At 44.0% G+C, this 27,850-nt stretch overlaps 1 protein-coding gene across 1 annotated transcript in view; it reads right to left on the bottom strand.

The window, feature by feature from the left end:
* Positions 1 to 27,850, bottom strand: part of fbxo41 (F-box protein 41) — a 177,415-nt gene that overhangs the window by 137,833 nt on the left and 11,732 nt on the right. Inside the window, exons 3-6 of the mRNA XM_059650909.1 lie at positions 26,457 to 27,397; positions 19,836 to 20,043; positions 16,649 to 16,728; positions 4,720 to 5,081 (exon numbers count right to left, since the gene is read on the bottom strand). Coding sequence (XP_059506892.1) covers positions 4,720 to 5,081; positions 16,649 to 16,728; positions 19,836 to 20,043; positions 26,457 to 27,157 — 1,351 coding nt within the window. The 5' untranslated portion in view covers positions 27,158 to 27,397. The remainder of the gene's footprint in view (positions 1 to 4,719; positions 5,082 to 16,648; positions 16,729 to 19,835; positions 20,044 to 26,456; positions 27,398 to 27,850) is intronic.

The following is a 27,850-nucleotide window of genomic DNA, read 5'->3' as shown; positions in this document are numbered from 1 at the left end:
GCAGAAATTGCTGGAGTCTAGTCAGCATCAATTCACATGCTTGATAAATCTTTAGAATGTGGCCAGTAAGGTCGACAAGGGTAAGTCAGCAGATGTCATGTATCTGGACTGCCAAAAGGTTTTTGACAATGTTCCACGCAAGAGATTTGTAAGGAAAATTAAAACTCATGGTGTTGTAGGTAATGTGCTAAGAGGGATAGGGAACTGGTTGGCAGACAAGAAGCACAGGGTTGGAACAAATGGGTGATTTTCAGACTGGCAGGCAATGACAAGCAGGGTTCAAAGCTGGGACCCCACCAGTTCACAATATACATTAACAATTTGGGTTATATCTACAAATTTTCAGATGACCCAAACCAATACAGAAAATCCAGGTATGACATCCACAAAGCCATCAGGGAGGCCAAGGCGCATTAACGAACCAGGTTAGAGGCCCGAACCTACCAAATTAACTCCTGTTATCTCTGGCAAAGCCTAAATGGCATTACAGGATCTAAAATGATCCAGTGTAAGACTGCAGACAAAGCCACATCCTCCCTGACACACATAGAATATAGAACATAACAGCACAGTACAGGCCCTTTGGCCCTCGATGTTGTGGCGACCTGTCATACCAATCTGAAGCCCATCTAACCTACATTATTCCATGTACGTCCATACGCTTGTCCAATGACGACTTAAATGTACTTAAAGTTGGCAAATCTACCACCGTTGTAGGCAAAGCATTCCATTCTCTTACTACTCTCTGAGTAAAGAAACTACCTCTGACATCTGGCCTATATCTTTCACCCCTCAATTTAAAGCTATGCCCCCTCGTGCACGCCGTCACCATCCTAGGAAAAAGGCTCTCCCTATCCACCCTATCTAACCCTCTGATTATTTTATATGTCTCAATTAAGTCACCTCTTAACCTTCTTCTCTCTAACAAAAACAGCCTCAAGTCCCTCAGCCTTTCCTCATAAGGCCTTCCCTCCAGCCCAGGCAACATCCTAATAAATCTCCTCTACCCTTTCCAAAGCTTCCACATCCTTCTTATAATGCGGTGACCAGAACTGTACGCAATAATCCAAGTGCGGCCGCATCAGAGTTTTGTACAGCTATAGCATAAACTCATGGTTCCGGAACTCAATCCCTCTATTAATAAAAGCTAAAACACTGTATGCCTTCTTAACAGCCCTATCAATGCTTTTTGTGCTCAGTTTGAGCAGAATGCCATCGGTGTGGCAATGCCTGCCCCGACAGCCCCAGATACACCTGTTCCTCTGTCACTGCTTCAGAAATCAGATCAGTCTTCCTGGAAGTCAACCCAAGGAAAGCAATAGGCCTGGACGGTTTCCCCTGTCGAACACTCAAATCCTGCATTGGACAACTGGCAGAGATTTTCACCAACATCTTCAACCTCTGCCTCCCACAAGCTGAAGTCCCTACTTGCTTCAAGAAGACCATCGTCCCCGTACCCAAGAAAACACATGCAGTGTGCCTTAATGACCATCACCCAACTGCTGTGACTTCAATAATCATGAAGTGCTTCGAGAGACATGGCCCACACCAACTCCAGTCTCCCGACCTACCTCGAACCCCTACAATTTGCTTACCAACATAGGTCCACAGAGGATGCCATATCCCTAGCGTGCACCCATCCCTGGAACATCTGGACAACGAAAACGCCTACGTCAGACTCCTGCTTGTTGACAACAGCTCCGCCTTCGATATCATTATTCCCTCCAGACTGGTCTCAAAACTGCATGACCTTGGTCTCGGCTCCACCCTCTGCAACTGGATCCTAAGCTTTCTGACCCATAGACCGCAATCACTGAGGATAGGTAACAGTACCTCCTCCACAATAACACTGAATATTGGAACCCCCCCCAAGGGTGCATCCTCAGCCCCATACTGTACCTCCTGTACTCCTATGACTGTGTTACCAAATTCCGAACAAACAGCCTCTATAAATTCGCTGACGACACCACCATGGTGGGACAGATATCTAACAACGATGAGTGAAAATACAGAGAGGAGATAGAGGGCTCGGTGTTGTGGTGCGTTGAAAACAATCCTTTCACAACAACAGCAAAACTAAAGGACTGATCACTGACTTCAGAAAGAAGGAGAACATGCCCCCATGTACATCAATGGAACAGAGGTTAGGAGTGAAGAGCATCAAGTTCTACAGAGTGACGATAACCAATACATATCCTGGACTTCTCACATAGATGTGACAATCAAGAAGGCACAACAATACCTTTTCTTCCTCAGGTGGCTCAGGAAATTTGCCATGTCCATAAGGTCCCTCACCAACTTCTACAGATACAAAAGCATACTGTGCAGGTGCATAACAGCCTGATACAGCTACTGGTCTGCCTGCGACTGTAAGAAACAATAAAAGATGGTGTGCACAGTCCAGACCATCAAGGAAGCCAACCTTCCATCCATGGACTCCATTTACACAGCTTGCTGCTGCGGCAAGGCTGACAACATTATCAAAGACCCATCACACCCTGGAAAAGCTCTCCTACAATCTCTTCCATCAATGAGAAGATACGGAAGCCTGAACACACGCACAAACAGGTTCAGGAACAGCTTATTTCCAGTCATTATCAAATAGTGTAATCTGCAAAGTAACCTGTATGCTTCTAAGTCTTTTCAATCTGTACATCCTTTGCAAACTATGATCTGCCTGTACTGTTTGTAAACAAAACTTTTCACTGTATTTCAGTACGCATGACAACAAATCAACCATTCAAACTGGGTGGCAGTGTCTGCTGAGGAGAATGCTAACAGGGTGCAGGGCAACTTGGACAGACTGGCTGAATGGGCAAATACTTGGCAAATGCAATAAAATGTAGATAAGTGTGAGGCTATCCACTTTTGTCACAAAAACAAGAATGCAGATTATTATCTGAATGGTGGTTGTTTAGGAAAAGGTGAGGTGCAACGAGACCTGGATGCCATGGTGAAACAGTCACTGAAGGTTGGCATGCACGTGCAGCATGTAGTGAAGAAAGCTAATGGGATGTGGCCTTCACAGTGAGTGAATTCGAATATCAGAGTAAGGATGTCTTGCTGCAGTTATACAGGGCCTTCGTGAGGCCATACCTTGAGTATTGAATATTGTGTGCAGTTTTGGTCTCATAATATGAGGAAGGACATTCTTGCTATTGAGGGAGGCTAGTGAAGGTTCACCAGACAGATTCCTGGGGTTGGCAGGGCTGACATACAGGGAAAGACTGGATTGAGTGGGCTTGTATAATGATGGAATAGTGTGGGTTAGACTGGCTTCTGATTGGTTTCACAGGTCGGTGCAACATCGAGGGCTGAAGGGCCTGTACTGCGCTGTAATGTTCTATGTATTTGCCGGAATTTAGAAGAATGAGATGGGGATCTCAGAGAAATATATAAAATCCTGAAGGGATTGAACAGGCGAGATGCAAGAAGAATGTTTCCAAGGTTGGGAAGTCCAGATCAAGGGATCACAGTCTAAGAACAAGGGGTAAGCCATTCAGGATCGAGAAGAGCAAGAATTTCTTCATTCAAGACAGTTGCGAACCTGTGGAATTATCCCTCAGAGGAAGCTGTTGGGGTCAGTTCATTGGATACATTCGAGAGGGAGCTGGACGTGGCCCTTGTGGCTAAAGAGATCAAGGGGTATGGGGAGAGAGCGAGAATGGGATACTGAGATTACATGATCAGCTTTGATTGTATTGAACAGTGGTGCAGGCTCGAAGGGCCAAATGGCCCACTCCTGTGCCTATGTTTCTAGGTTTCTACGTGAGGAAAGATGGGTTCACCCAAAGGGTGGCGGGAATCTGGAACTCACTGCCTGTAAGGATGGTCGAGAAAGAAGCCATCATAACATTCAAGGAATATTTAGACGTAGGCTTGCAATGCCAAGGCACACAAGGCCACGGGCAAGTGCTTGAACATGGGATTAGAATGGGTTTTTGTTTATGGTTGTTTTTGACTTGCACAGACTGATGGAGGTGAGGAGTATTTTTTCTGCGCTGTAGATCTCGATGTCTCTATGAATTAGGGCCATTAACACCCACATCCCATGAACAGATTAAAAACAACAAAGTAGTGAGAATAGCAGGAGCTGCAGATGCTGGAGAATCTGAGATAACAAGGTGTACAGCTGGATGAACACAGCAGGCCAAGCAGCATCATAGGAGCAGGAAGTCTGGCGTTTCAGGCCTTCGTAATCTTCACACCTACAACCCCACCTGAATTGCACTGGAATGGAAACACAATCATGATGCTGACTAACTTATTAGTGGATTTCAGCTGCTTTGTCCCAGATAGCATTGGCTTTCTTGAGCTTCCAAAGCTGCACATAGCCAGAAATGTTTCCCCACTTTGCAAATTTGTGCCTTGTAGATTTTGTGATGTCAGTGTCTACTACGGTTGGAAAAATAAAAAAAGTTGAATACTCTTTGAAGGATGAAAGACTGGGATATATCTGCATTGAGTAGGTCTGACTGTATTTGCCCATAGAACCACAAGCCGGTTACAAAACCAAAGAATGCCATTGGTCCTGTCTCGTCCCTGCTGGTTCACCGCAAGAGCAAATGATTAAGTCCCACTCCCTAGCCTTATCCCAAGATACCTGCCATTTTTTCCCCTTTAGATAATCAATCCAGCTCTTATTTTTTATCTAAGAATTTGAAGTGTGGTTACTTGTTTCAAAGTGTCCATGCTGTCAGGGAATATTGCGGTACTTACTTGCACCCAGTCGGTAAGCCTTGGCACGATTTGATCCAAATTTTTGTATCTCTGATGAACATTTACTTTCTGGTTCCCATATTTCTGCCTCAGATTCCGTTGTTCTAGATCCCGCATCTGACACATCACCTTCTTCTCCCTCCGTGCTGTTACGATATGGCCTACGGTGCCAGTTTTCAACAGCTTGCCTCCGTAGTGCTGAACTTCGGGACATGGGATCCCTGATGCATCTACTCTCTGAGCTGCGGCTTTGTTTGTGAAAATAGATCCTCTCTGGACTTTGTTCATTGTGCTGCATATCTACAGATGGCGTAAAACTGTCACTGTCATAGCATCGTGACAGATGTGCTACGGGCTTTGGTCTAGTAGAAACAGCACCAACACAAAACAAAAGGTTAACAGATCTCTAGCTGACAAAAGTTTAATTATGTTGCTCAGTAAATTAAACATCAATTTATAATTCCTTATTAGCTACCATTTACAGGATAACTCAGAAAAGAAATAATAAATTGCTATTATAAAGGTTCATACCATACTACCATTTGAGAACAACATATTTTATATCTTCATGTAAATGACCAGCAAGCCATCTGAGTTTTACAACTATTGGAGAAAGCAAGCACCTGAAGTGTATTCAAATAGGGGAAGAGACTTCAAACAGCAGAGGCACTATTATTAGCCAGAGAGATGCATGATTTGCTTTGAAATCATTTGGAATAAACCTCTGGTAGCACGAGGCTGTAAGGTTGTCAGAGGAAGGTACATTACAAGGCTGTCAAGGACATGGTTTAGGGAACTTATTAAATTAGGTCATGGGATATGGACATCACTGGCTGGACTAGCATTTATTGCCGAAACTTAAATTGATCTTGATGCAACCCAGAAAATGCCGGAAAACACAACAAGTCTGGCAACACCTGTGGAGACAGTAACACAGTTAATGCTTTGAGTCCAGAGACTATTCATCAGAGCTGAAAGCTGCTAGGAAATAGTGGCATTTAAACCCGAAGAAATAGGAACAGGAACAAGTCATTTGGCCCCTCAAGCCTGTCTGCCATTCAATAGGATCGAGGCTGATCCAACATTGCTCATATCTACTTTCCTACATTTCCCCAATTGTGCCCCAAGTTCAAGTCCAAGTCGTTAATGTATAAAACAAACAGCAGTGGTCCCAACAACAAGCCCTGTGGAAAATCACTTCAAGCATCGATCCATTTATAAGGGCAGCCATGGATCATTACACTTTGTTTGCTGTTATTAAGTCAGTTACTAATTCAACTTTGGATCCAATTTGACACATTACCCTGTAACCCAAAGGCTTTATTTTTTGCCATGTGGGATCTTGTCAAATACCTAACTAAAATCCATGTAGATAATATCCACTACACGACCCTCATCGATCCACCTTGTCACTTCCTCTAAGAATTCAAACAAATTTGTAAGGTGTGACCTTCCTTTACAAAGCCATTCTGACTATCCCCGACTAGTCCATGCCTTTCTAAGTGGCAGTTTACCTGATCATTCGGGATTGATTCTAGCAAAGTAAGATTAACTGGCTGTAACAGTTTAGCATTGCCTTCACACCCCTTTTAAACAACGGAACCCTATTTGCATTCCTCAAGTTTTCTGGCATCTCACCTGTGAACAACAAACAAAGAACAAAGAAAATTACAGCACAGAACAGGCTCTTCGGCCCTCCAAGCCTGCGCCAATCCAGATCCTCGATCCAACCTGTTGCCTATTTTCCATGGATCTGTATCCCTCTGCTCCCTGCCCCATTCATGTATCTGTCTAGATACAACTTAAATGATACTATCATGCCCACCTCGACCAATTCCACTAGCATTGCGTTCCAGGCACCCACCACTGTCTGCATAAAGAACTTTCTACGCATATCTCCCTTAAACTTTCCCCCTCTCACCTTGAAATCATGACCCCTAGTAACTGGGTCCCCCACTCTGGGAAAAAGCTTCTTGCTATCCACCCTGTCTATATCTCTCATGATATTGTAGACCTCAATCAGGTCCCACCTCAACCTCCGTCTTTCCAATGTAAATAATCCTAACCTATTCAACCTCTCTTCATAGCTAGCGCCCTCTGGTAAACCTCCTCTGCACCCTCTCCAAAGCATCCAAATCTTTTTGGTAATGTGGCGACCAGAAATGTGCGCAGTATTCCAAATGTGGTCGAACCAAAGACCAATACAACTGTAACATGACCACTCCATCGATCTGCGTTGCCACCTTCAGGGAATAAGGGACCTGAACACCCAGATCTCTCTGTGCATCAATTTCCCCCAGGGCTTTTCTATTTACCATGTAGTTCACTCTAGAACTGGATCTTCCAAAATACATCACCTCGCATTTTCCCAGATTGAACTCCATCTGCCATTTCTCCGCCCAACCCTCCAATCTATCTATATTCTACTGCATCCTCCAACAGTCCCCTTCACTATCTGCTACACCACCAATCTTCGTGGCGTCTGCAAACTTGCTAATCAGACCATCTATACTTTCCTCCAGATCATTTACATGTATCGTAAACAACAGTGATCCCAACACGGATCCCTGTGGAACACCACTGGTCACAGTTCTCCATTCTGAGAAACTCCCTTACTCTACAGCTCTCTATCACCTGTTGCCCAGCCAGTTCTCTATCCATTTAGCTAGTACACCCTGGGCCGCATGCGACTTCACTTTCTCCATCAGCCTGCCATGGGCAACCTTATCAAAAGCCTTACTGAAGTTGTTGTATATGACATCTATAGCCCTTCCCTCATCTACCATCTTGGTCACTTCCTCATAGAATTCTGTCAAGTTGGTAAGACATTACCTTCCCTGCACAAAGCCATGCTGTCTATCATTATTCAGTCCAGATTCTTCCAAATGTAAATACATCTTATCCCGCAGTATCTTCTCCAGCAGCTACCCCACCACTTACATCAGGCTCACTGGTCTATAATTACCTGGATTATTCTTGCTACCTGTCTTAAACGAGGGGACAACTTAAGCAATTCTCCAACCCTCCGGGATCTCACCCGTGCTCAAGGATGCTGCAAAGAAATCTGTTAAGGCCCCAGCTATTTCCTCTCTTGCTCCCCTCAGCAACCTGGGAAAGATCCCATCCGGACCTGTGGACTGTCCACCCTAAAGCCTTTTAGAACACCCAACACTTCCCCCCTCCTTCTGCTGACTTGACCGAGAGTAATCAAACATCTATCCCTAACCTCAACATCTGTAATGTCCCTCACATCAGTGAATACCGGCGCAAACTACTCATTAAGAGGCTTGTCGAGGCCCAAAACGCCAGCTTTCCTGCTCCTGGACGCTGCTTGGCCTGTTGTGTTCATCCAGCTCTACACCTTGTTGTCTCATTAAGAATCTCACTCATTTTCTCTGACACCTTGCATAACTTCCCTCTTTTGTCCTTGAGTGAGCCAACCCTTTCTCTCATTACTCTCTTAATCCTTATGTATGAATAAAAGGTTTTGGGATTTTCCTTAACCCTGTTTGCTGAAGATATTTCATGACCCCTTTTAGCCCTCTTCATTCCTCGCTTCAGATTGGTCCTTCTTTCCCAATATTCTTCCAAAGTAACACTGCCCGTCACAGGGCCCTCACCCGCTAGTCTCACAATTTCACCTGTCATCCATGGTTCCTTAATCTTGCCCTTTCTATCCCTTATGTTTGTCCTGCAGTCAAATCAACCTCTCCTTAAAGCCTCCCACATATCAAATGTGAATTTACCCTCAAACAGCTGCTCATAATCCACATTCCCCAGCTCCTGCCTAATTTTGTTATAGTTGGCCCGCGCACTCTTCCCTTAGGACCACTCTCATCTTTGTCCATCACTATTCTAATACTTACGGAATTGTGATCACTATTCCGAAAGCAATCCCCTACTGAAACTTTAACCACCTGGCAGGGCTCATTCCCCAACACCAGGTCCAATATGGCCCCTTCCCGAGTTGAACTATTTACTTACTGCTCCAGAAAACCCTCCTGGATTCTCCTTACAAATTCTGCTCCATCTAAACCCCTAACACTAAGTGAATCCTAGTCAATGTTGAGAAAATTAAAATCTCCCATCACCACCACCCTGTTGCTCCGACACCTTTCCATCATCTGTTACATACTTGTACCTCTATCTCACACTTGCTGGTGGGAGGCCTATAGTATAGCCCCCACATTGTTACCGCACCCTTCCTATTTCTGAGCTCTGCCCATATTTCCTCACTGCTGAGGTTTTCCATAGTGCCCTCCTTCAGCATAGCTGCGATATCCTCTTTGCCCGGTACTGCAACTCCTCCACCTCTTTTACCTCCTTTTCTATCCCACCTGAAGTAACTGTGTCCTGGGATATTTGGTTGCCAATCTTGCCCTTCCCTCAACAATAGGTGGATGGGTTAGTAAGTTTGCAGATGATACTAAAGTCGGTGGAGTAGTGGACAGCGTGGAAACGTTGCAGGTTGCAGGGAGACTTCGATACACTGCAGAATTGGGCTGAAAGGTGGCAAATGGAGTTTAATACGGATAAATGTGAGGTGATTCACTTTGGGAGGAATAATAGGAAGGCAGAATACTGGGTCAATGGAAAGATTCTTGGTAGTGTGGATGTGCAGAGGGATCTTGGTGTCCTTGTACATAGATCCCTGAAAGTTGCCACCCAGGTTGATAGTGCTGTTAAGAAGGCTGTGTGTTAGGTTTTATTGGTAGAGGGATTGAGTTTCAGAGGCGTGACATCATGGTGCAACTGTACAAAATGCTAGTGCGGCCTCATTTGGAATATTGCGTGCAGTTCTGGTTGCCCCATTACAGGAAGAATGTGGAAGCATTGGAAAAGGTGCAGAGGAGATTTACCAGGATGTTGCCTTGTCTGGAGCGCAGGCCCTATGAAGAATGGATGAGGGGCTTGGGTCTGTTCTCATTGGAGAGAAGGACACTAAGAGGGGATTTAATAGAGACATACAAGATGATCAGAGGACAGGGTGGACAGTGAGAGTCTTTTTCCAAGGATGTTGACTTCAGCTTGTACAAGGGGGCATAGCTACAAATTGAGGGGTGATAGATTTAAGACAGATGTCAGAGGCAAGTTCTTTATTCAGAGAGTGGTAAGGGTGTGGAACGCCCTGCCTGCCAATGTAGTTAATTCAGCCACCTTAGGGGCATTTAAACAGTCCTTGGATAAGCATATGGATAATGATGGGATAGTATAGGAGGAGCGGCTTAGATTAGTTCACAGGTCAGCGCAACATCGAAGCCGAAGGGCCTGTTCTGCACTGTATTGTTCTATGTTCCAAGTCTCAGTAATAGCAATAACATCATACTCCCAGGTACAACAAACTGCCATTCCTAGATGTCACAGTAGAGCGAACAGCCAATGGGGAGCTTCAAACCAGCGTCTACAGGAAAACAACACATTCGGACCAAATACTGAACTACAGGAGCAACCATCCCAACACCCACAAACGAAGCTGCATTAGAACATTATTCCAACGAGCCACCACACACTGCAGCACAAAGGAACTACACAGAGCAGACGAAAATCACCTATACAGCGTATTCAAAAAGAATGGGTACCCTATGAACACAGTCCGCCGATTTCTCAGCAACAAACCCAAACAAACAGACAAAACGGGCTCAGAAACCATAACCACTCTACCCTACATCAAAGACATTTCCGAAATGACTGCCAGACTACTCGGACCCCTTGGCATCAGGGTAGCCCACAAACCCACCAACACACTAAAACAGCAGCTAATGAACTTAAAAGACCCTATACAGACAACAAATAAAACAAACGTCATCTACAAAATACCTTGCAAGAACTGTGACAAACATTACATTGGACAAACTGGCAGGAAGCTAGCCACCAGGATACATGAACATCAACTAGCCACAAAACGACATGACCCACTATCACTGGTATCCTTACATACAGTTAAGGAAGGACACCACTTTGATTGGGACAACACATCCATCCTAGGACAAGCCAAACAGAGACATGCACGAGAATTCCTAGAAGCATGGCATTCCAACCGGAACTCCATCAACAAACACATTGATTTGGAGCCAATCTACCATCCCCTGAGAAAAAGAACAGGATATGACATCACCAACCCAAGGAAACCTAACCAGATAAATAGAAAGCGGGACGTAACACCAGCGCTTCGTCGGAGGCTCACTGATGATGTTACCTAGAATGGTGACGAAACGTCTGAAAACTAACCTTCCAGCTCAGCGAGCAAACTCACATCCAGAAACTCAACCTGAGCTACAAATCTTCTCAAAACTCGATACTCCCAGGTACTAATCCAAGCCCTAAGTTCATCTGCCTTACCTACTACATATCTCACATTAAAACAAATGCACCTCAGACCAATCTGTCCCTCTGTGTTCATCATCTGCTCTCTCCCTACTCTTCCCCTTAGTCACTGTGTCTCATGAAGATTGGAAATAATCCTGAGTATCTGCTATTTCCCTTCTGACCTTCCTCAACATTGTAGGGAAGAATCCATCCAGCCCTAGTGACTTATCCACATTCAAGAATGGATTATTAGAGTAAACAAGCTCAGAACAGAAAAACAGACAGCTAAAGTTTCAGCAAGTGTGAGGTGATGCACTTTGGTAGGAGTAACCAGAAGGCAAAGTACAGGGCTAATGGTAAGATTCTTAGGAGTTTAGATGAGCAGAGAGATCTCGGTGTCCATGTACACAGATCCTTGAAAGTTGCCACCTAGGTTGACAGGGCTGTTAAGAAGGCATACAGTGTTTTAGCTTTTATTAATAGAGGGATCGAGTTCCGGAACCTAGAGGTTATGCTGAAGCTGTACAAAACTCTGGTGCGGCCGCACTTGGAGTATTGTGTACAGTTCTGGTCACCGCATTATAAGAAGGATGTGGAAGCTTTGGAAAGAGTGAAGAGGAGATTTACTAGGATGTTGCCTGGTATGGAGGGAAGGTCTTATGAGGAAAGGCTGAGGGACTTGAGGCTGTTTTCGTTAGAGAGAAGAAGGTTGAGAGGTGACTTAATTGAAACATATAAAATAATCAGAGGGTTAGATAGGGTGGATAGGGAGAGCTTTTTTCCTAGGATGGTGATGGCGAGCACGAGGGGGCATAGCTTTAAATTGAGGGGTGAAAGATATAGGACAGATGTCAGAGGTAGTTTCTTTACTCAGAGAGTAGTAAGGGAATGGAACGCTTTGCCTGCAACGGTAGTAGACTCGCCAACTTTAGGTACATTTAAGTCGTCATTAGACAAGCATATAGACGTACATGGAATAGTGTAGGTTAGATGGGCTTGAGTTCGGTATGACAGGTCGGCACAACATCGAGGGCCGAAGGGCCTGTACTGTGCTGTAATGTTCTATGTTCTATGTTCTATGTATGTAATGATCTGGATGAAGGGAATGGGGGCATTCTGGCAAAATTTGCCAATGATACGCAGATAGGTGGACAGGCAGGTAGTACTGAGGAGGTGGGGAAGTTGCAGAAAGATTTAGACAGTTTAGGAGAGTGGTCCAGGAAATGGCTGATGAAATTCAATGTGAGCAAATGTGAGGTTTTGCACTTTGGAAAAAGGAATATAGGCATGGACTATTTTCTAAATGGTGAGAAAATTCGTAAAGCAGAAGTACAAAGGGATCTGGGAGTGTTGGTCCAGGATTCTCTAAAAGTCAACTTGCAGGTAAAGTCCGTGATTAAGAAAGCGAATGTAACGTTGTCGTTTATCTCAAGAAGGTTGGAATATAAAAGCAGCGATGTGCTTCTGAGACTTTATAAAGCTCTAGTTAGGCCCCATTTAGAATACTGTGTCCAATTTTGGGCCCCACACCTCAGGAAGGACATACTGGCGCTGGAGTGTGTCCAGCGGAGATTCACACGAATGATCCCTGGAATGGTATGTTTAACAAATGATGAGCAGCTCAGGATCCTGGGATTATATTCATTAGAGTTTAGAAGGTTGAGCGGAGATCTAATAGAAACTTATAAGATAATGCATGGCTTAGAAGGGGTGGACGCTGGGAAGTTGTTTCCATTAGGCGGGGAGACTAGGACCCGTGGGCACAGACTTAAAATTAGAGGGAGTAAATTTAAAACAGAAATGAGACGACATTTCTTCAGCCAGAGAGTGGTGGGCTTATGGAATTCATTGCCACGGAGTGCAGTGGAGGCCGGGACGTTGGATGCCTTCAGGCAGAGATCGACAAATTCTTGATCTCATAAGGAATCAAGGGCTACGGGGGGGAGTGCAGGGAAGTCGAGTTGAAATGCCCATCAGCCATGATTTAAATGGCGGAGTGGACTTGATGGGCCGAATGGCTTTACTTCCACTCCTATGTCTTATGGTCTTATGGTCTTATAGGCCCTTCGGCTCTCGATGTTGCACCAACCTGTGAAATCAATCTGAAGCCCAACTAACCTGCACTATTCTATTATCATCCACATATTTAACCAATGACCATTTAAATGCAACCATTTACAATGTGGCGACTAGAACTGTACGCAATACTCCAAGTGCGGCCGCGGCAGAGTTTTGTACAGCTGCAACATGACCTCATGGCTCCGAAACTCAATCCCACTACTAATAAAACCTCACACACCGTACGCCTTCTTAAAAACCCTATCAACCTTATTACCCGGTATTATCACTGTTGGCTAATTTGGAGACCCAGATAACATGCTGAGGACCTAGGTTCAAGTCCTGACACAGCAAATGGTGGAATTCTAATTCAATAAATATCTGGAAATAAGAATCTAATGATGACCATAAATTCATTGTCAATTTTCAGAAAAACCCATCTGGTTCACTAATGCCCTTTAAGAAACTGCCATTCATACCTGGTCTGACCTTTATGTGGCTCTAGACCCACGGCAATGTGAACAAAGAAGAAAGAAAAGGCCGGTCCGCCCTCTAAGCCTGCACTGACATTCTGCCCGTCACAACTAAAACCCCCTACCCTTCTGGAGATCATATACCTCTATTCCCGAGCTCTTCATGTATTTGTCACGACACCCTTTAAAAGTTACTATTGCATCTGCTTCCACACCTCCCCCTGCAGCGAGTTCCACGCACCAAACTTGCCCCTAGCATCTTAAACTTATGTGCCCTAATGACTGACTGTACCACACTGGAAAAAAGCTTCTGATTGCCCACTCTCTCCATGCCCTTCATTGTCTCATAGACCTCTGTCAGGTCCCCCCTCAATCTCCGTTATTCCAGTGAGAACAACCTAAGTTTCACCAACTTTGCCTCGTAGCTAATGCCCTCCATTCCAGGCAACATCTTGGTCAATCTTTTCTCTACCTTCACCAAAGCCACCATATCCTTTTGGGAGTGTGGCGACCACAATTGAACACAATATTCCAAATGTGGCCTGACTAAGTTTCTATAAAGCTGCTAACTTACCTGCCAATTTTTAAATTCAATGCCCCGGCCAATGAAGCCAAGCATGCCAAATGCTTTGTTGACGACCTTTTCCACACGTGTTGCCACTTTCAGCATCCTGTGTGCCTGTACACCCAGATCCCTCTGACTTTTAGTACTCCTAAGGGTTCTGCCATTTACTGAATATTGAATTACTGAATACATTACTGATTAGACCTTCCAAAAGGCATTACTTCACATCTTTCTCGATTAAACTCCATCTGCCAACTCTCTGCCCAACTCACCAACTGATCGATATCCTGCTGTATCCTTTGACAGTCCTCATCACTATCCGCAATTCCACCAACCTTTGCGTCATCGGCAAACTTACTGATCAGACCAGACACATTTTCCTCCAGATTATTTATATATATATTACAATTAGCAAAGGTCCCAACACTGATCCCTGAGGAACACCACTAGTCACAGCCCTGTATTCAGAAACACACCCTTCCACTGCTACCCTCTATCTTCTATGATCGAGCCAGTTTTTATCCATCTTGCAAGCTCACCTCTAACCCTGTGCAACTTTACCTTCTTTATCAGCCTGCCACGAGGGACCTTGTCAAAGGCATTACTGAAGTTCATGCAGACAACATGCACTGCCCTAACTTCATCCATCATCTTCATCACTTCCTCAAAAAACTCAACCAAGTTAGTGAGACATGACCTCCCCTTCACAAAACCATGTTGATTCTCACTAATATGCCCACTTATTTCCAAGTGGGAGTAAATCCTGTCTCGAAGAATCCTCTCCAATAATTTCCCTATCACTGACATAAGGCTCACCAGCCTGTAATTAACTGGATTATCCTTGCCACCTTTCTTAAGCAAAGGAACAATATTGGCTATTCTCCAATTCTCTGGGACCTCCCCTGTAGCCAGTGAGGATATAAAGATTTCTCTCACAGCCCCATCAATTTGCTCGCTCTATTCTGAGGGATATCCCATCAGGCCCTAGGGACTTGCCGATCTTAATGTTTTTCAAAACCCCCAACACTTCCTCTCTTTTGATCTCAACATGGCCCAAACTATGTACAGACCCTTCCCCAGACTCATCATCCACCAAGTCCTTCACTGTAGTGAATACTGACATAAAGTACTCATACATACCTCGCCCTGTTCCTCTGGCTCCACACATAAATTCCCTTCCTTGTCCTAGAGTGGACCAACTCTCTCCCTGGCTACCCTCTTGCTCTTTATATAGTTATAAAAAACCTTGGGAATTTCCTTAATCCTGTTGGCCAATGACCACGTGGTTGACTCTTAACTGCTCTCTGGGCAATTAGGGATGGGCAATAAATGCTGCCTAGCTAGCGGCGCCCTCATTCTAAGAATGAATAAAGAGAAAAGAAAAAACTCAACTGGACTCACCACATAAAGGCACTCCTTACAAAAGCAGGTCAGTACTTGGGAATACCGTGGCGAGTAACTCACCTCCTGACTCCTCAAAGCCTGTCCACCATCTACAAGGCACAAATCAGGAGCGTGATGGAATACTCCCCACTTGTCTGGATGAATGCAGCCGCAGTAACACTCAAGAAACTTGACACCATCCAAGACGAAGCAGCCCGCTTGATTAGCACCACATCCACAAGCATTCACTCTCTCCACCACCAATACTCAGTAGGAGTAGTGTGTGCTACCTACAGATACATTGTAGAAATTCACCAAAAATCCTCAGACAGCACCTTCCAAACCCATGACCACTTCCATCTAGAAGGACAAGGGCAGCAGATGTATGAGAACACCAACATCTTCAAATCCCCTCCAAGTCACTCACAGTCCTGACTTGGAAATGTATCACCATTCCATCACTGTTGCTGGGTCAAAATCCTGTAATTCCTTCCCTAACAGCATTGTCGGTCAACTCATGGCAGGTGGACTGGAGCAGTTCAAGAAGGCAGCTCACCACCACCAAGGGCAACCAGGGATCGGTAAGAAATGCTGGCCAACCAGCAATGCCCACATCCCACAAATGAATGCATAAATAAACCCAGGAGTGGGATAGTATTTTTGTCCCTCTTTTTAAGTATAGATACTGTACTACCAAGGGAATGTTGTGGCACAATGGGCAGAGTTTTACTTCTGAGTTGGTATGGGTTCCACTCCAGGTTCTATTCTGAACATGTTGCATATCAATCTGCAAATCTTTCTAATGCAGTCAATAACTCCAGACTACAACATGCCTCTCCATTCATGGTACTTTCTTTCAATACAATTGGCTAGAAACTATTTGACCCCAAAGGGATTTAAAATCATGCATTAGGTGAATTCTCATTCAGTCATGCAAATTTGCAGATAAATATGAATAATCAGCATGGCTTATTATTAAACATTTTCATTAAAAAGTTCAGCACAAATTTAGCTGAATATTTTAATACTTTTCTGCAGCGTTAAATTAAGTCATAAAATGATTTAAGATCCAGAACAAAATGAGGAATAATGGATTATATTAAAGTAACAAACTAGGGTTGTTTGGTCTCATTATATCCTATACCTGACATTTGGTAATGACTGTTGTTCAGATGCAGACATATTCCCTCTGGTAGCTCCAGCCGGAGGTATGGGTCTTTCACGCTGGGCACAAAAAAGAATTGAAAAGTGAAGTGTAAATTAGAAAAGAAATAAAATTTAAAATGATAACAAGTAGTCCAATAGCAGAATCACAATATAATGTTCTGCAAGTATACGCTGGTTGAACATAGTTGGCACGTTACCCACTGCAAACAGTTAAAAGGACCGTGTAATGGAAAATAATAACTCCATTAATTTGTGATAAAGTATCAGAAAATTAACGAGATCTCAGAATTACAGAATTGCCATGGTACAAAAGGAAACCATTCAACTCATCGTTTTTATAATGGCTCTTCAAATGAGCATCATGGTTTTGCACCATCTTCCAAACCTTACTGCATAACACTGCAAATTATCCCAATTTACCCTCCATTGCACAACCGGGCAGCACATTCCTGACCCAAACCATTCACTGTTCGAAACAGATTATCCTTACAAAAGGAGGTTACAAAATCTACTCACACTAATTGGTTCAGCTGGCTTTCTTGATCCATTTATGAGGGAACAGTTTCTCACTGTCTACTCTATCCAGATCTCACAATTTTGAAACTTTCCATCAAATCTCCTCTTAGCTTTCTCCTCTCCAACAAGGTGAAACTCCAAGTAATTGTAAAGTACAACTGATTTAGGAAATCCCTCAGAGAAGATCAGCCGCTCCAATCCAGATCCAAACTACTTTGTTGATTCACTGTGGGCCATCTGCATCAGCACAGCTGTATGTCAGCAACATCAGGAATTCAAGGTGGCATAATGTTCTCGTGAATCATAGAACAATACAGCGCAGAACAGGCCCTTCGGCTCTCGATGTTGCACTGACCTGTGAACTAATCTAAGCCCCTCCCCCTACACTATCCCATCATTATCCATATGCTTATCCAAGGACTGTTTAAATGCCCCTAATGTGGCTGAGTTAACTACATTGGCAGGCAGGGTGTTCCACGCCCTTACCACTCTCTGAGTAAAGAACCTGCCTCTGATATCTGTCTTAAATCTATCACCACTCAATTTGTAGCTATGCCCCCTTGTACAAGCTGAAGTCATCATCCTCGGAAAAAGACTCTCACTGTCCACCCTATCTAATCCTCTGATCATCTTGTATGTCTCTATTAAATCCCCTCTTAGCCTCCTTCTCTCCAATGAAAACAGACCCAAGTTCCTCAGCCTTTCTTCATAGGCCTGCGCTCCAGACCAGGCAACATCCTGGTAAATCTCCTCTGCACCTTTTCCAATGCTTCCACATCCTTCCTAAAATGGGGCGGCCAGAACTGCACACAATATTCCAAATGAGGCCGCCCTTGCATTTTGTACAGTTGCAGCATGACATCACGGCTTCGGAATTCGATCCCTCTACCAATAAAACCTAACACACCGTAAGCCTTCTTAACAGCACTACCAACCTGGGTGACAACTTTCATGGGCTCAACGTTCTTAGACACCCACACAAAATGGCTGGACATGCATAGAGTTCATTTGTCTAACAAGAGGGCAATGACAGAAAAACTGCACACATCTTTTGCAAAACTGACTCCTGGTCACAGATGACAAGCCATTGTTTACCAGCAGGAAATTTGAGCATTTCCTAAAGTCAAACGGTATTCGACATATAAGGACAGCTCCATACCATCCATTATCTAATGGTCTGGCAGAAACAACAAGCCAAACTTTGAAGGCAGGCTTAAAGAAGCAGACCACAGCTTCACTGGATACCAAATTGTCCCGATTCCTATTTGATTACAGGACCACCCTTCATATAACTACAGGGACAGCTCTAGCAGAGTTGCTCATGCAGAAAAGACTCCACACAGATTAAATTTGGTTTTCTCAGACCTTGGGGTGGGGAGGGTGTGATGGTGGTGGTGGTGGTGGTGGAATGGAACTAGGAACACCAATGCCAGATGCAAGACTCCACTAAGTGACAGTTTACTTCAAGGAACAAAAATTGGTGTGAGAACCACCGGAATGGCCATGCCTGGGTTACAGGCATGGTCGACACGAGGTCAGGTCAAGTGATGACAAAAGTTTGGATAGGTTCAATGGTCCTGATCTAGCACGTGAACCCTATGAAAGCTGTAAATTTGCAAATGGTGTGTGAGGAGAACATGCCCGGCTCCTCAACAGCCTTCCGAGTGTTCCGGAACCTGCTGGCTCTCCCTCTCCCTCAAGTGTCGTTGATACCTTGGAATCTGAAATGGAAATGGTGGATGTTGCTGCCTCAATGTCTTGTTCAACCACTATGTTCTTGGGCTGAGACTGAGAGGGATGGAGTGACTGCAACGGGATCAACCAGGCGGACATCACAGAATATGAGTACCCTGATTTGGGCTGTTAATCTGGTCCAATCAGGCAGACCTGGCTGACAGATAAAAACAGGAATATCAGACATCTTGTTCACTCTGAGAGTTGGCCTGAGAGAACTGGATCAGTGTCAAGGACTCTCCACGTGTAAATAAAGGGTGACTTGGTGATGGGATATCAGTCTCTTTGGAGTCATTTCAATTGACCTCCAGTCATTTCAACAGCCACAATTGCTACAATTTGTGTCCTTTTACTGACCCAGTTTGTGATCCATCTTAAATCTCATATGCTTTAGCTTTCTCAATCAGTCTCCCATGTGGGACCTTGTCAAAAGCTTTGCTAAAATCCACATAAACTATTTTCCCTCATCCATACACTTAATCACATTTTTGAAAAATTCTAACGAATTTGTCAAGCATGACCTCCCTATGGCAAAGCCATGCTGACTATCCCATGTTTTTCCGAATGGATATTAATACTCTCTGATAGTCTCCCTACTACTGAACTGATCTTTAATTTCCCAGTTCATCTCTACTACCCTTCTTGAAAGTGGAACCACATTAGCTATTCTCCAGTCCTCTGGATCTTCTCCCATGGCCAGGGCAGAATTAGAAATTTGTGTCAGAGCACAGGTCGCTACTTTGATCCCTAATGGGCCCTATTTTTTCCCTGGTTAACCTCTTCCCTTTAATCTATTTATAATGTATACATACAATGCACATAATCCACAAATGAATAATCAAAAAGCATTACATGTCTCCACTTTTCAGTTCAATCTCAGGTAGCATTTCTAATTACTGATAACATACAAGTACCTGTTCTCTGCCAATTCTTGCCCCAGGGTTGCTGTACCTTCCCAGACTTCCGTTAGGTGTCGTACCACAACTACTGATCACCATTAGCTGCTTTTCAGCCCTGTCTGCTCTGTCCAGAAGTTCCTCTATAAATTGCTGCAGGCGAACTTTTGCATTTGCTTCCCGTGCTGCTGTCTCTTGTAAGAACTGATCAATCTGTGACACCTCCCTGCAAAAATCAATAAGGGAAAGAAGTATATTAAATCACAAAAGCAAGCAAATGATTCAGATAATTGAAAAGTTCCATTGATATGCTTGTAAACACATTAATTATAGCTCTACATTTTTCTTTTGACACCTGATGGATATTAGGTGTTGTCACAGTACCACTCACTCATTAGAGAAAGACGACAATACAACATTTAAAAAGCATCTGGAGGGCTGCATGAATAGAAAGGGTTTGGAGGAATATGGACCAAATGCTGGCAAATGTGTCAGTTTAGGATATCTGATCGGCGCGGATGAGTCGATCTGTTTCCATGCTTTATAACTCTATGACTCTGTGACTGGTGGTGGTTTAATTCCACAGGTCGGGGAGGGGAGGGAAGAGGTTGAGAAGGAAGTAATCTCAATCAGTGTGAGAATTGAATCCATGCTGTTGGTGTCACTCTACTTTTCAACCAAACTATCTGCAATGCAGCATGATGCCAACAGCATGGGTTCAAATCCTGCCCCACCTGAGACTACCATGAAGGCCTCACCTTCTTAACCTCTCCCCTCGCCTGAAGCATCTTTTGACACAGTAAACATGCTCTGCTAATATGAACATTGAAACATTGAAGAGCCAAAATCAATTTCAAAGCTTCCTTTTCCACCAGAGTATTTATTTTATCCAGTTTCTTAGAAATAAATTCAGCTGGGTTCTTTATGCCCAATTCACCTTCCTTACTGAATATTAACATATTACAATAAGTAAACAAAGAATTAGGTGCACTATGAACAACTTAGTTGATCAGTCTGTGGAAAGTAGTCAGGCTATTTAATACACGAATTGCTTGAACCAAAATGAATGAAACAAATTTGGTGAACTGCTGACATCTCTAAGTCAATGGTGCTTGCCAATGTCCCTTCAATAACTCAATCTTAGTAAGCAATGAGGCACTGCCAACTGTGTCACAAAGCTGTAAGACACAGGAGCAGAGGTAGCGAAAGCATCAGCTAAAGTTTGCCATGGACAATCCATCTAGCCTGCACATCAGTGGATACTATGGGCAATTTAGCATGGCCAATCCACCTAACTTACACATTTAAATTTTTTGAGAAAATTTACAGGTCAGGTTGTGGAAGAGGTTGTAGACTTGCTCGCCGAGCCAGTGTGGTTGATTGCAGTTGTTTTGTCACCCTGCGAGGTAATATCGTCAGCGCGCCTCCACTGAAGCGTTGGTTTTCTATCCTGCTTGTAACTTGTATGCCTCAGTTTGTTGGGATGGTTGGCATCGCTTCCAGTTCTGTTTTTCAGTGGTTTGTATATCAGGTTCAGTTCAATGTGTTTGTTAATGGCGTTAATGGAGTTCCGACTGGAATGCCAGGCTTCCAGGAATTCCCTGGCATGTCTCTGTTCGACTTGCGCTATTATGGATATGTTGTCCCAGTCGAATTCATGTCCTTCTTTGTCGTGTGCATTCAGACCAGTGAGAATTGGTTGGTCTCTTGGTGGCTAGTTGGTGTTTGTGTATTCTATTGTCAGTTTGCTTCCAGTTTAGTCGACATACTGCTTCTCACAGTCCTTGCATGTTACTTTGTATATTACGTTAGTTTTATTGGTTGTGGGTGCAGGATCCTTCATGTTTGTCAGTAGCTGTAGCAGCATGGATGTTGGCCAATGGGCTACTCTGATACCTAGTGGTCTAAAGAGTCTTGTGGTCATGTCTGAAATGCCTCTGATGTACAGTAGGGTGACTAGTGTGTCTGGCCCTGTTGCAGGTTCAGGGATTTAGATGTTTCAGTAAGAACAGAGAAGATGGTAAAAGGGGCGGAGGTGTGGCATTGTTGGTCAAGGACAGTATTACAGTTGCAGAAAGGATGTTTGAGGGCTCATCAACTGAGGTAGTATGGGCTGAGGTTAGAAACAGGAAAGGAGAGGTCACCCTGTTGGGAGTTTTCTACAGGCCTCCGAATAGTTCCAGAGATGTAGAGGAAAGGAGAGCAAAGACGATTCTCGATAGGAGTGAGAGAGACAGGGTAGTTGTCATGGGGGACTTCAACTTTCCAAATATTGACTGGAAACACTATAGTTTGAGTGCCAGAGATGGGTCAGTTTTTGTCCAGTGTGTGCAGGAGGGCTTCCTGACACAGTATGCAGATAGGCCAACAAGGGGCGGAGCCACATTAGATTTGGTACTGGATAATGAGCCTGGCCAGGTGTTAGATTTGGAAGTAGGTGAGCACTTTGGTGATAGAAATCAGAATTCTGTTATGTTTACTTTAGTGATGGAAAGGGATAGGTGTATACCACTGGGCAAGAATTATAGCTGGGGGAAAGGCAATTACGATGAGATTAGGCAAGATTTAGGGAGCATAGGATGGGGAAGGAAACTGCAGGGGATGAGCACATTAGAAATGTGGAGCTCATTCAAGGAAAAGCTCCTGTGTGTCCTAGATAAGTATGTAACTGTCTGGCAGGGAGGAAGCTGTAGAGTGCGGGAGCCGTGGTTTACGAAGGAGGTAGAATCTCTGGTCAAGAGGAAGAAGAAGGCTTATGTTAGGATGAGATGTGAAGGCTCAGTTCGGGCACTTGAGGGCTACGAGATAGCCAGGAAAGACCTCAAGAGAGAGCTCGAAAGAGCCAGGAGGAGACATGAGAAGTTGTTGGCGGATAGGATCAGGGTAAACCCTAAGGCTTTCTATAAGTATTTAAGGAATAAAAGAATGACGAAAGTAAGATTAGGCCCAATCAAGGATAGTAGTGGTAAGTTGTGTGTGGAGTCAGAGGAGATAGGGGAAGCGCTAAATGAATATTTTTCAACAGTATTCACTCTAGAAAACGACAATGTTGTCGAGGAGAATACTGAGATACAGGCTACTAGACTAGGTGGGATTGAGGTTCACAAGGAAGAGGTATTAGAAATCCTTCAGAAGGTGAAGTTAGGTAAGTCCCCTGGGCCGGATGGGATTTAGCCTCGGATCCTCTGGGAAGCCAGGGAGGAGAACGCCGAGCCTTTGGCATTGATCTTTAACTCGTCATTGTCTACAGGAATACTGCCAGATGACTGGAGGATAGCAAATGTGGTTCCCCTGTTCAAGAAGGGGAGTAGAGACAACCCTGTTAATTATAGACCAGTGAGCCTTACCTCAGTTGTTGGTAAAGTGTTGGAAAAGTTTATAAGGGATAGGATTTATAATGATCTAGAAAAGAATAAATTGATTAGGGGTAGTCAGCACGGTTTTGTGAAGGGAAAGTCGTGCCTCACAAACCTTACTGAGTTCTTTGAGAAGGTTACCAAACAGGTAGATGAGAGTAAACCGGTTGATGTGGTGTATATGGATTTCAGCAAGGCGTTCGATAAGGTTCCCCACAATAGGCTATTGTACAAAATGCAGAGGATTGGAATTGTGGGAGATATAGCAGTTTGGATCAGAAATTGGCTTGCTGAAAGAAGACAGAGGCTGGTAGTTGATGGGAAATGTTCATCCTGGAGACCAGTTACTAGTGGTGTACCGCAAGGGTCGGTGTTGGGTCCACTGCTGTTTGTCATTTTTATAAATGACCTGGATGAGGGCGTAGAAGGATGGGTTAGTAAATTTGCAGACAACACTAAGGTCGGTGGAGTTGTGGATAGTGACGAAGGATGCTGTAGGTTGCAGACAGACATTGATAAGTTGCAGAGCTGGGCTGAGAGGTGGCAAATGGAGTTTAATGCAGACAAGTGTGAGGTGATGTACTTTGGTAGGAGTAACCAGAAAGCAAAATACAGGGCTAATGGTAAGATTCTTAGTAGTGTAGATGAGCAGAGAGATCTCGGTGTCCATGTACACAGATCCTTGAAAGTTGCCACCCAGGTTGACAGGGTTGTTAAGAAGGCATACAGTGTTTTAGCTTTTATTAATAGAGGGATCGGGTTCCGGAGCCAACAGGTTATGCTGCAGCTGTACAAAACTCTGGTGTGGCCACACTTGGCGTATTGTGTACCGTTCTGGTCACCGCATTATAAGAAGGATGTGGAAGCTTTGGAAAGGGTGCAGAGGTGATTTACGAGGATGTTGCCTGGTATGGAGGGAAGGTCTTACGAGTAAAGGCTGAGGGACTTGAGGCTGTTTTCATTCGAGAGAAGAAGGTTGAGAGATGACTTAATTGAAACATATAAAATAATCAGAGGGTTAGATAGGGTGGATAGGGAGAGCCTTTTTCCTAGGATGGTGACGGCCAGCACGAGGGGGCATAGCTTTAAATTGAGGGGTGAAAGATATAGGACTGATGTTAGAGGTAGTTTCTTTACTCAGAGAGTAGTAAGGGAATGGAACGCTTTGCCTGCAACGGTAGTAGATTCGCCAACTTTAGGTACATTTAAGTCGTCATTGGATAAGCATATGGACGTACATGGAATAGTGTAGGTTAGATGGGCTTGAGATCGGTATGACAGGTCAGCACAACATTGAGTTTCGAAGGGCCTGTACTGTGCTGTAATGTTCTATGTTCATGTTCTATGTCTCTTCTTGTTGTGGTCTGTCGTGGAGGTAATAATGGAATGTGCTTTGTGTGTTTCCATTCCTTTTAAAAACGCCATATAAATGCTCCTGCTCTGCTTTGTACAATTCTGGGTTGCTTCAGGGTGTTGTGGCTCGTTTGAATAATGACCTGATATAGGCCAGACAGATACATGCCAGGGAATTCCTAGAGGCCTGTCATTCCAACCAGAACTCCATCAACAAATGCAATGAACTGGGCCCAATGTACAAATCACTGAGAAACTGAACAGGAAGTGATGCCAACCACTTCAGCAAATTGAGGAATATAAATAACTGGCAGGACAGAACACCAACACTTCACTGGAGGCACTCTGATGTCACCTGGCAGGGTGATGAAACATCTGCAACCAAACACTGGCTCAGCGAACAAGTCTACAACCTATCCTGCACCTCTTTGGACTGTGGAGGGAAACCGGAGCACCTCGTGAAAACCCATGCAGACATGGAGAGAACATGCAACTCCACACAGACAGTCGCCCGAGGGTGAAATTGAACTCGAGTCCCCTGGTATGTGAGGCAGTAGAGCTGCACTTTTGTTTTATACCATGCTTATTTCAATGATTCATAATATTGATTGCAAATTCGTCAGACCCAAAATCCCACCTAACCGTTAACCAGCTAGGGTGGTGCGTAGCTTCTGGCTCAAAATGCTGGATCTCTCTCTCTCTGTCTCTTTGTTTAACCTCCATCTCCTTTCATTTAAGATCTATATAGACGAGTATGAAATGCCATTGCATATAAGGCTGTAGGATAAGCGATGGAAAATGAGGTCAGAATCAATAGATGTTTGACGACCAACATGGATGTGATAGACCGAAAGGCCAGTTATCTCCTTCAAAAGCTCTATGCCTCTAACAGCATTGTGGATCTACTTGCAAACACATGGGCTGCAATGGTTCAAGAGTTAGTTCCACCACCTTCTCAAGAGCATGTGGGCGAGGGCAATAAATGCTGATCAAACTAGTGATACCACGTCTCATTAAAATAACAAGAAAAACCATAGAACATAGAACATTACAGCACAGTACAGGCCCTTCGGCTCTCGAGGTTGTGCTGACCTGTCATACCGATCTCAAGCCCACCTAACCTACACTATTCCATGTACGTCCATATGCTTATCCAATGACGACTTAAATGTACCTAAAGTTGGCGAATCTACTACCGTTGCAGGCAAAGCGTTCCATTCCCTTACTACTCTCTGAGTAAAGAAACCACCTCTGACATCTGTCCTATATCTTTCACCCCTCAATTTAAAGCTATGCCCCCTCGTGCTCGCCGTCACCATCCTCGGAAAAAGGCTCTCCCTATCCACCCTACCTAACCCTCTGATTATTTTATATGTTTCAATTAAGTCACCTCTCAACTTTCTTCCTCTTATGACCTTCCCTCCATACCAGGCAACATCCCAGTAAATCTCCTCTGCACCCTTTCCAAAGTTTCCACATCCTTCTTATAATGCGTTGACCAGAACTGTATGCAATACTCCAAGTGCAGCCGCACCAGAGTTTTGTACAGCTGCAGCATAACCTCTTGGTTCCGGAACTCGATCCCTCTGTTAATAATAGCTAAAACACTGTATGCCTTCTTAACAGCCCTGTCAACGTGGGCGGCAACTTTCAAGGATCAACCATTAGAGATAACAATGTGTAGAGCTGGATGAGCACTGCAGGCCAAGCAGCATCAGAGGAACAGAAAGGATGCCGTTTTCTAAAGAAGAGTCTAGGCCCAAAACGTCAGCCTTCCTGCTCCGCTGATGCTGCTTGGCCTGCTGTGCTCATCCAGCTCTACACCTTGTTATCTCAGATTCTCTAAAATCTGCAATTCCTACTATCCAAGAAAAACCATTAATCCATACTTACATTACTTTATAGTCTTCTGGACAACATGTATACTTACTGTTGTTTCCTGGCAAGTTCTTGGTCCTTCTGCACCAAATCTTGTTTCAATGTAGCCAACATCTCTACACTCACATCAACTTGACGTGATAACTCAGAGGCCTTTTCTTCAAGGTCTTGCTTTTCTTGACTCAACTTCACACTTTCCTGTTTGGCTTTCTCTAACTCAGAGCTCTTTTTCTCAAGTTCTGTCTGAAGTTTGTCTACTCGAGCTGTGATTTTCTGCTCCACTTCCTCTGACAGCTTCTCTAGGCGTTCATTTAAGTCAAGTTTCTCAAGTGCTTGAATCTTTAATCGAGCCAGGCCTTCCTCATAAACTGCATCCACTGCTGCCGCAGCGAGAGCAGCAGGGGGAGCAGAAGATGTCACAGCCTTTCTCATGAGTATATCATTAACTGGAACTTCAACTTCAGGGAAGTAACAGGTGGAACCAAGTGGTAAATCGTCCCCACACTGTAAATCATACAAATATCTTTGCTCTTTACTCCTGAATGAAGTACTTTCGAATATTTCTTTACACGAAGTAGGTATCAGAACGGACTTGTCAACACTAGCATCACAGATACTATTGGACTTAGAAAGCACATAAAGTGTCTCGTATGTGTGATTATATTCCAGATGGGCTCGCAATGAAGACAGGCTTCTAAAACGCTTGTGTTCACCACACCTTGGACAGCGGTAGGGTAGGTCCAAAGAGGCCATTCCTCAAAAAACCCGACATGGACATCGAGTGCACTGTGCATGGACAGGATGGTTTCTCATACTGATCAACTGTGCTTAGGTCTCTTCAGAGATAGAATACAAAGTGAGAATGCAGACTGAAGTTTATATGGTGTCATGGTGCAGACATGATAACTTTCCTTCAATTCAATTTACCAGTTCTTTCAGATTAGCTTCTCTGAGTTTTCACATATGGACTCTCAAAGGCATTAAAATTTGTACCTGTTGAGAGAAAGAGAACATCTAACATAAATATTTAACCAGCCACCTTGAATTAACTTTGAAGTCTCAGGTAATTAACATAGGAAATTAATACCAATCACAGATTGCATCATCCATGATCGTAGTTTAAATGAGCCAGCAGATATTAGGTCATCCTGGTTCAAACTGTATTTAATTTAAACAAAGGGAATTACAATGAGATGTAGATGGAGCTAACTAAAGTGAACTGGACGGAAAGCTTAGCAGGAATGACAGTAAGAAAACAGTGGCAAATGTTTAAAGAGGTAACTCATGACTCCTAACAAAAACACAAGACAATAAGGAGGAAAGATTCTAAGAGGGATAAATATGGCAAACTGAGGAAGTGAAGGAGAGAATTCATTTAAGCATTTAAGGAGGCAAAAGTCAGTGACAGCCTGAAAATAAATACTGGGATAAATTCAGAATCCAGCA

This window comes from Stegostoma tigrinum, chromosome 1 (genome assembly GCF_030684315.1).
Source record: "Stegostoma tigrinum isolate sSteTig4 chromosome 1, sSteTig4.hap1, whole genome shotgun sequence".
Classification (NCBI taxonomy): Eukaryota; Metazoa; Chordata; class Chondrichthyes; order Orectolobiformes; family Stegostomatidae; genus Stegostoma; species Stegostoma tigrinum.
The sequence above is the reverse complement of the archived record's forward strand: the minus strand, read 5'-3'. Positions and strand labels throughout refer to the sequence as shown.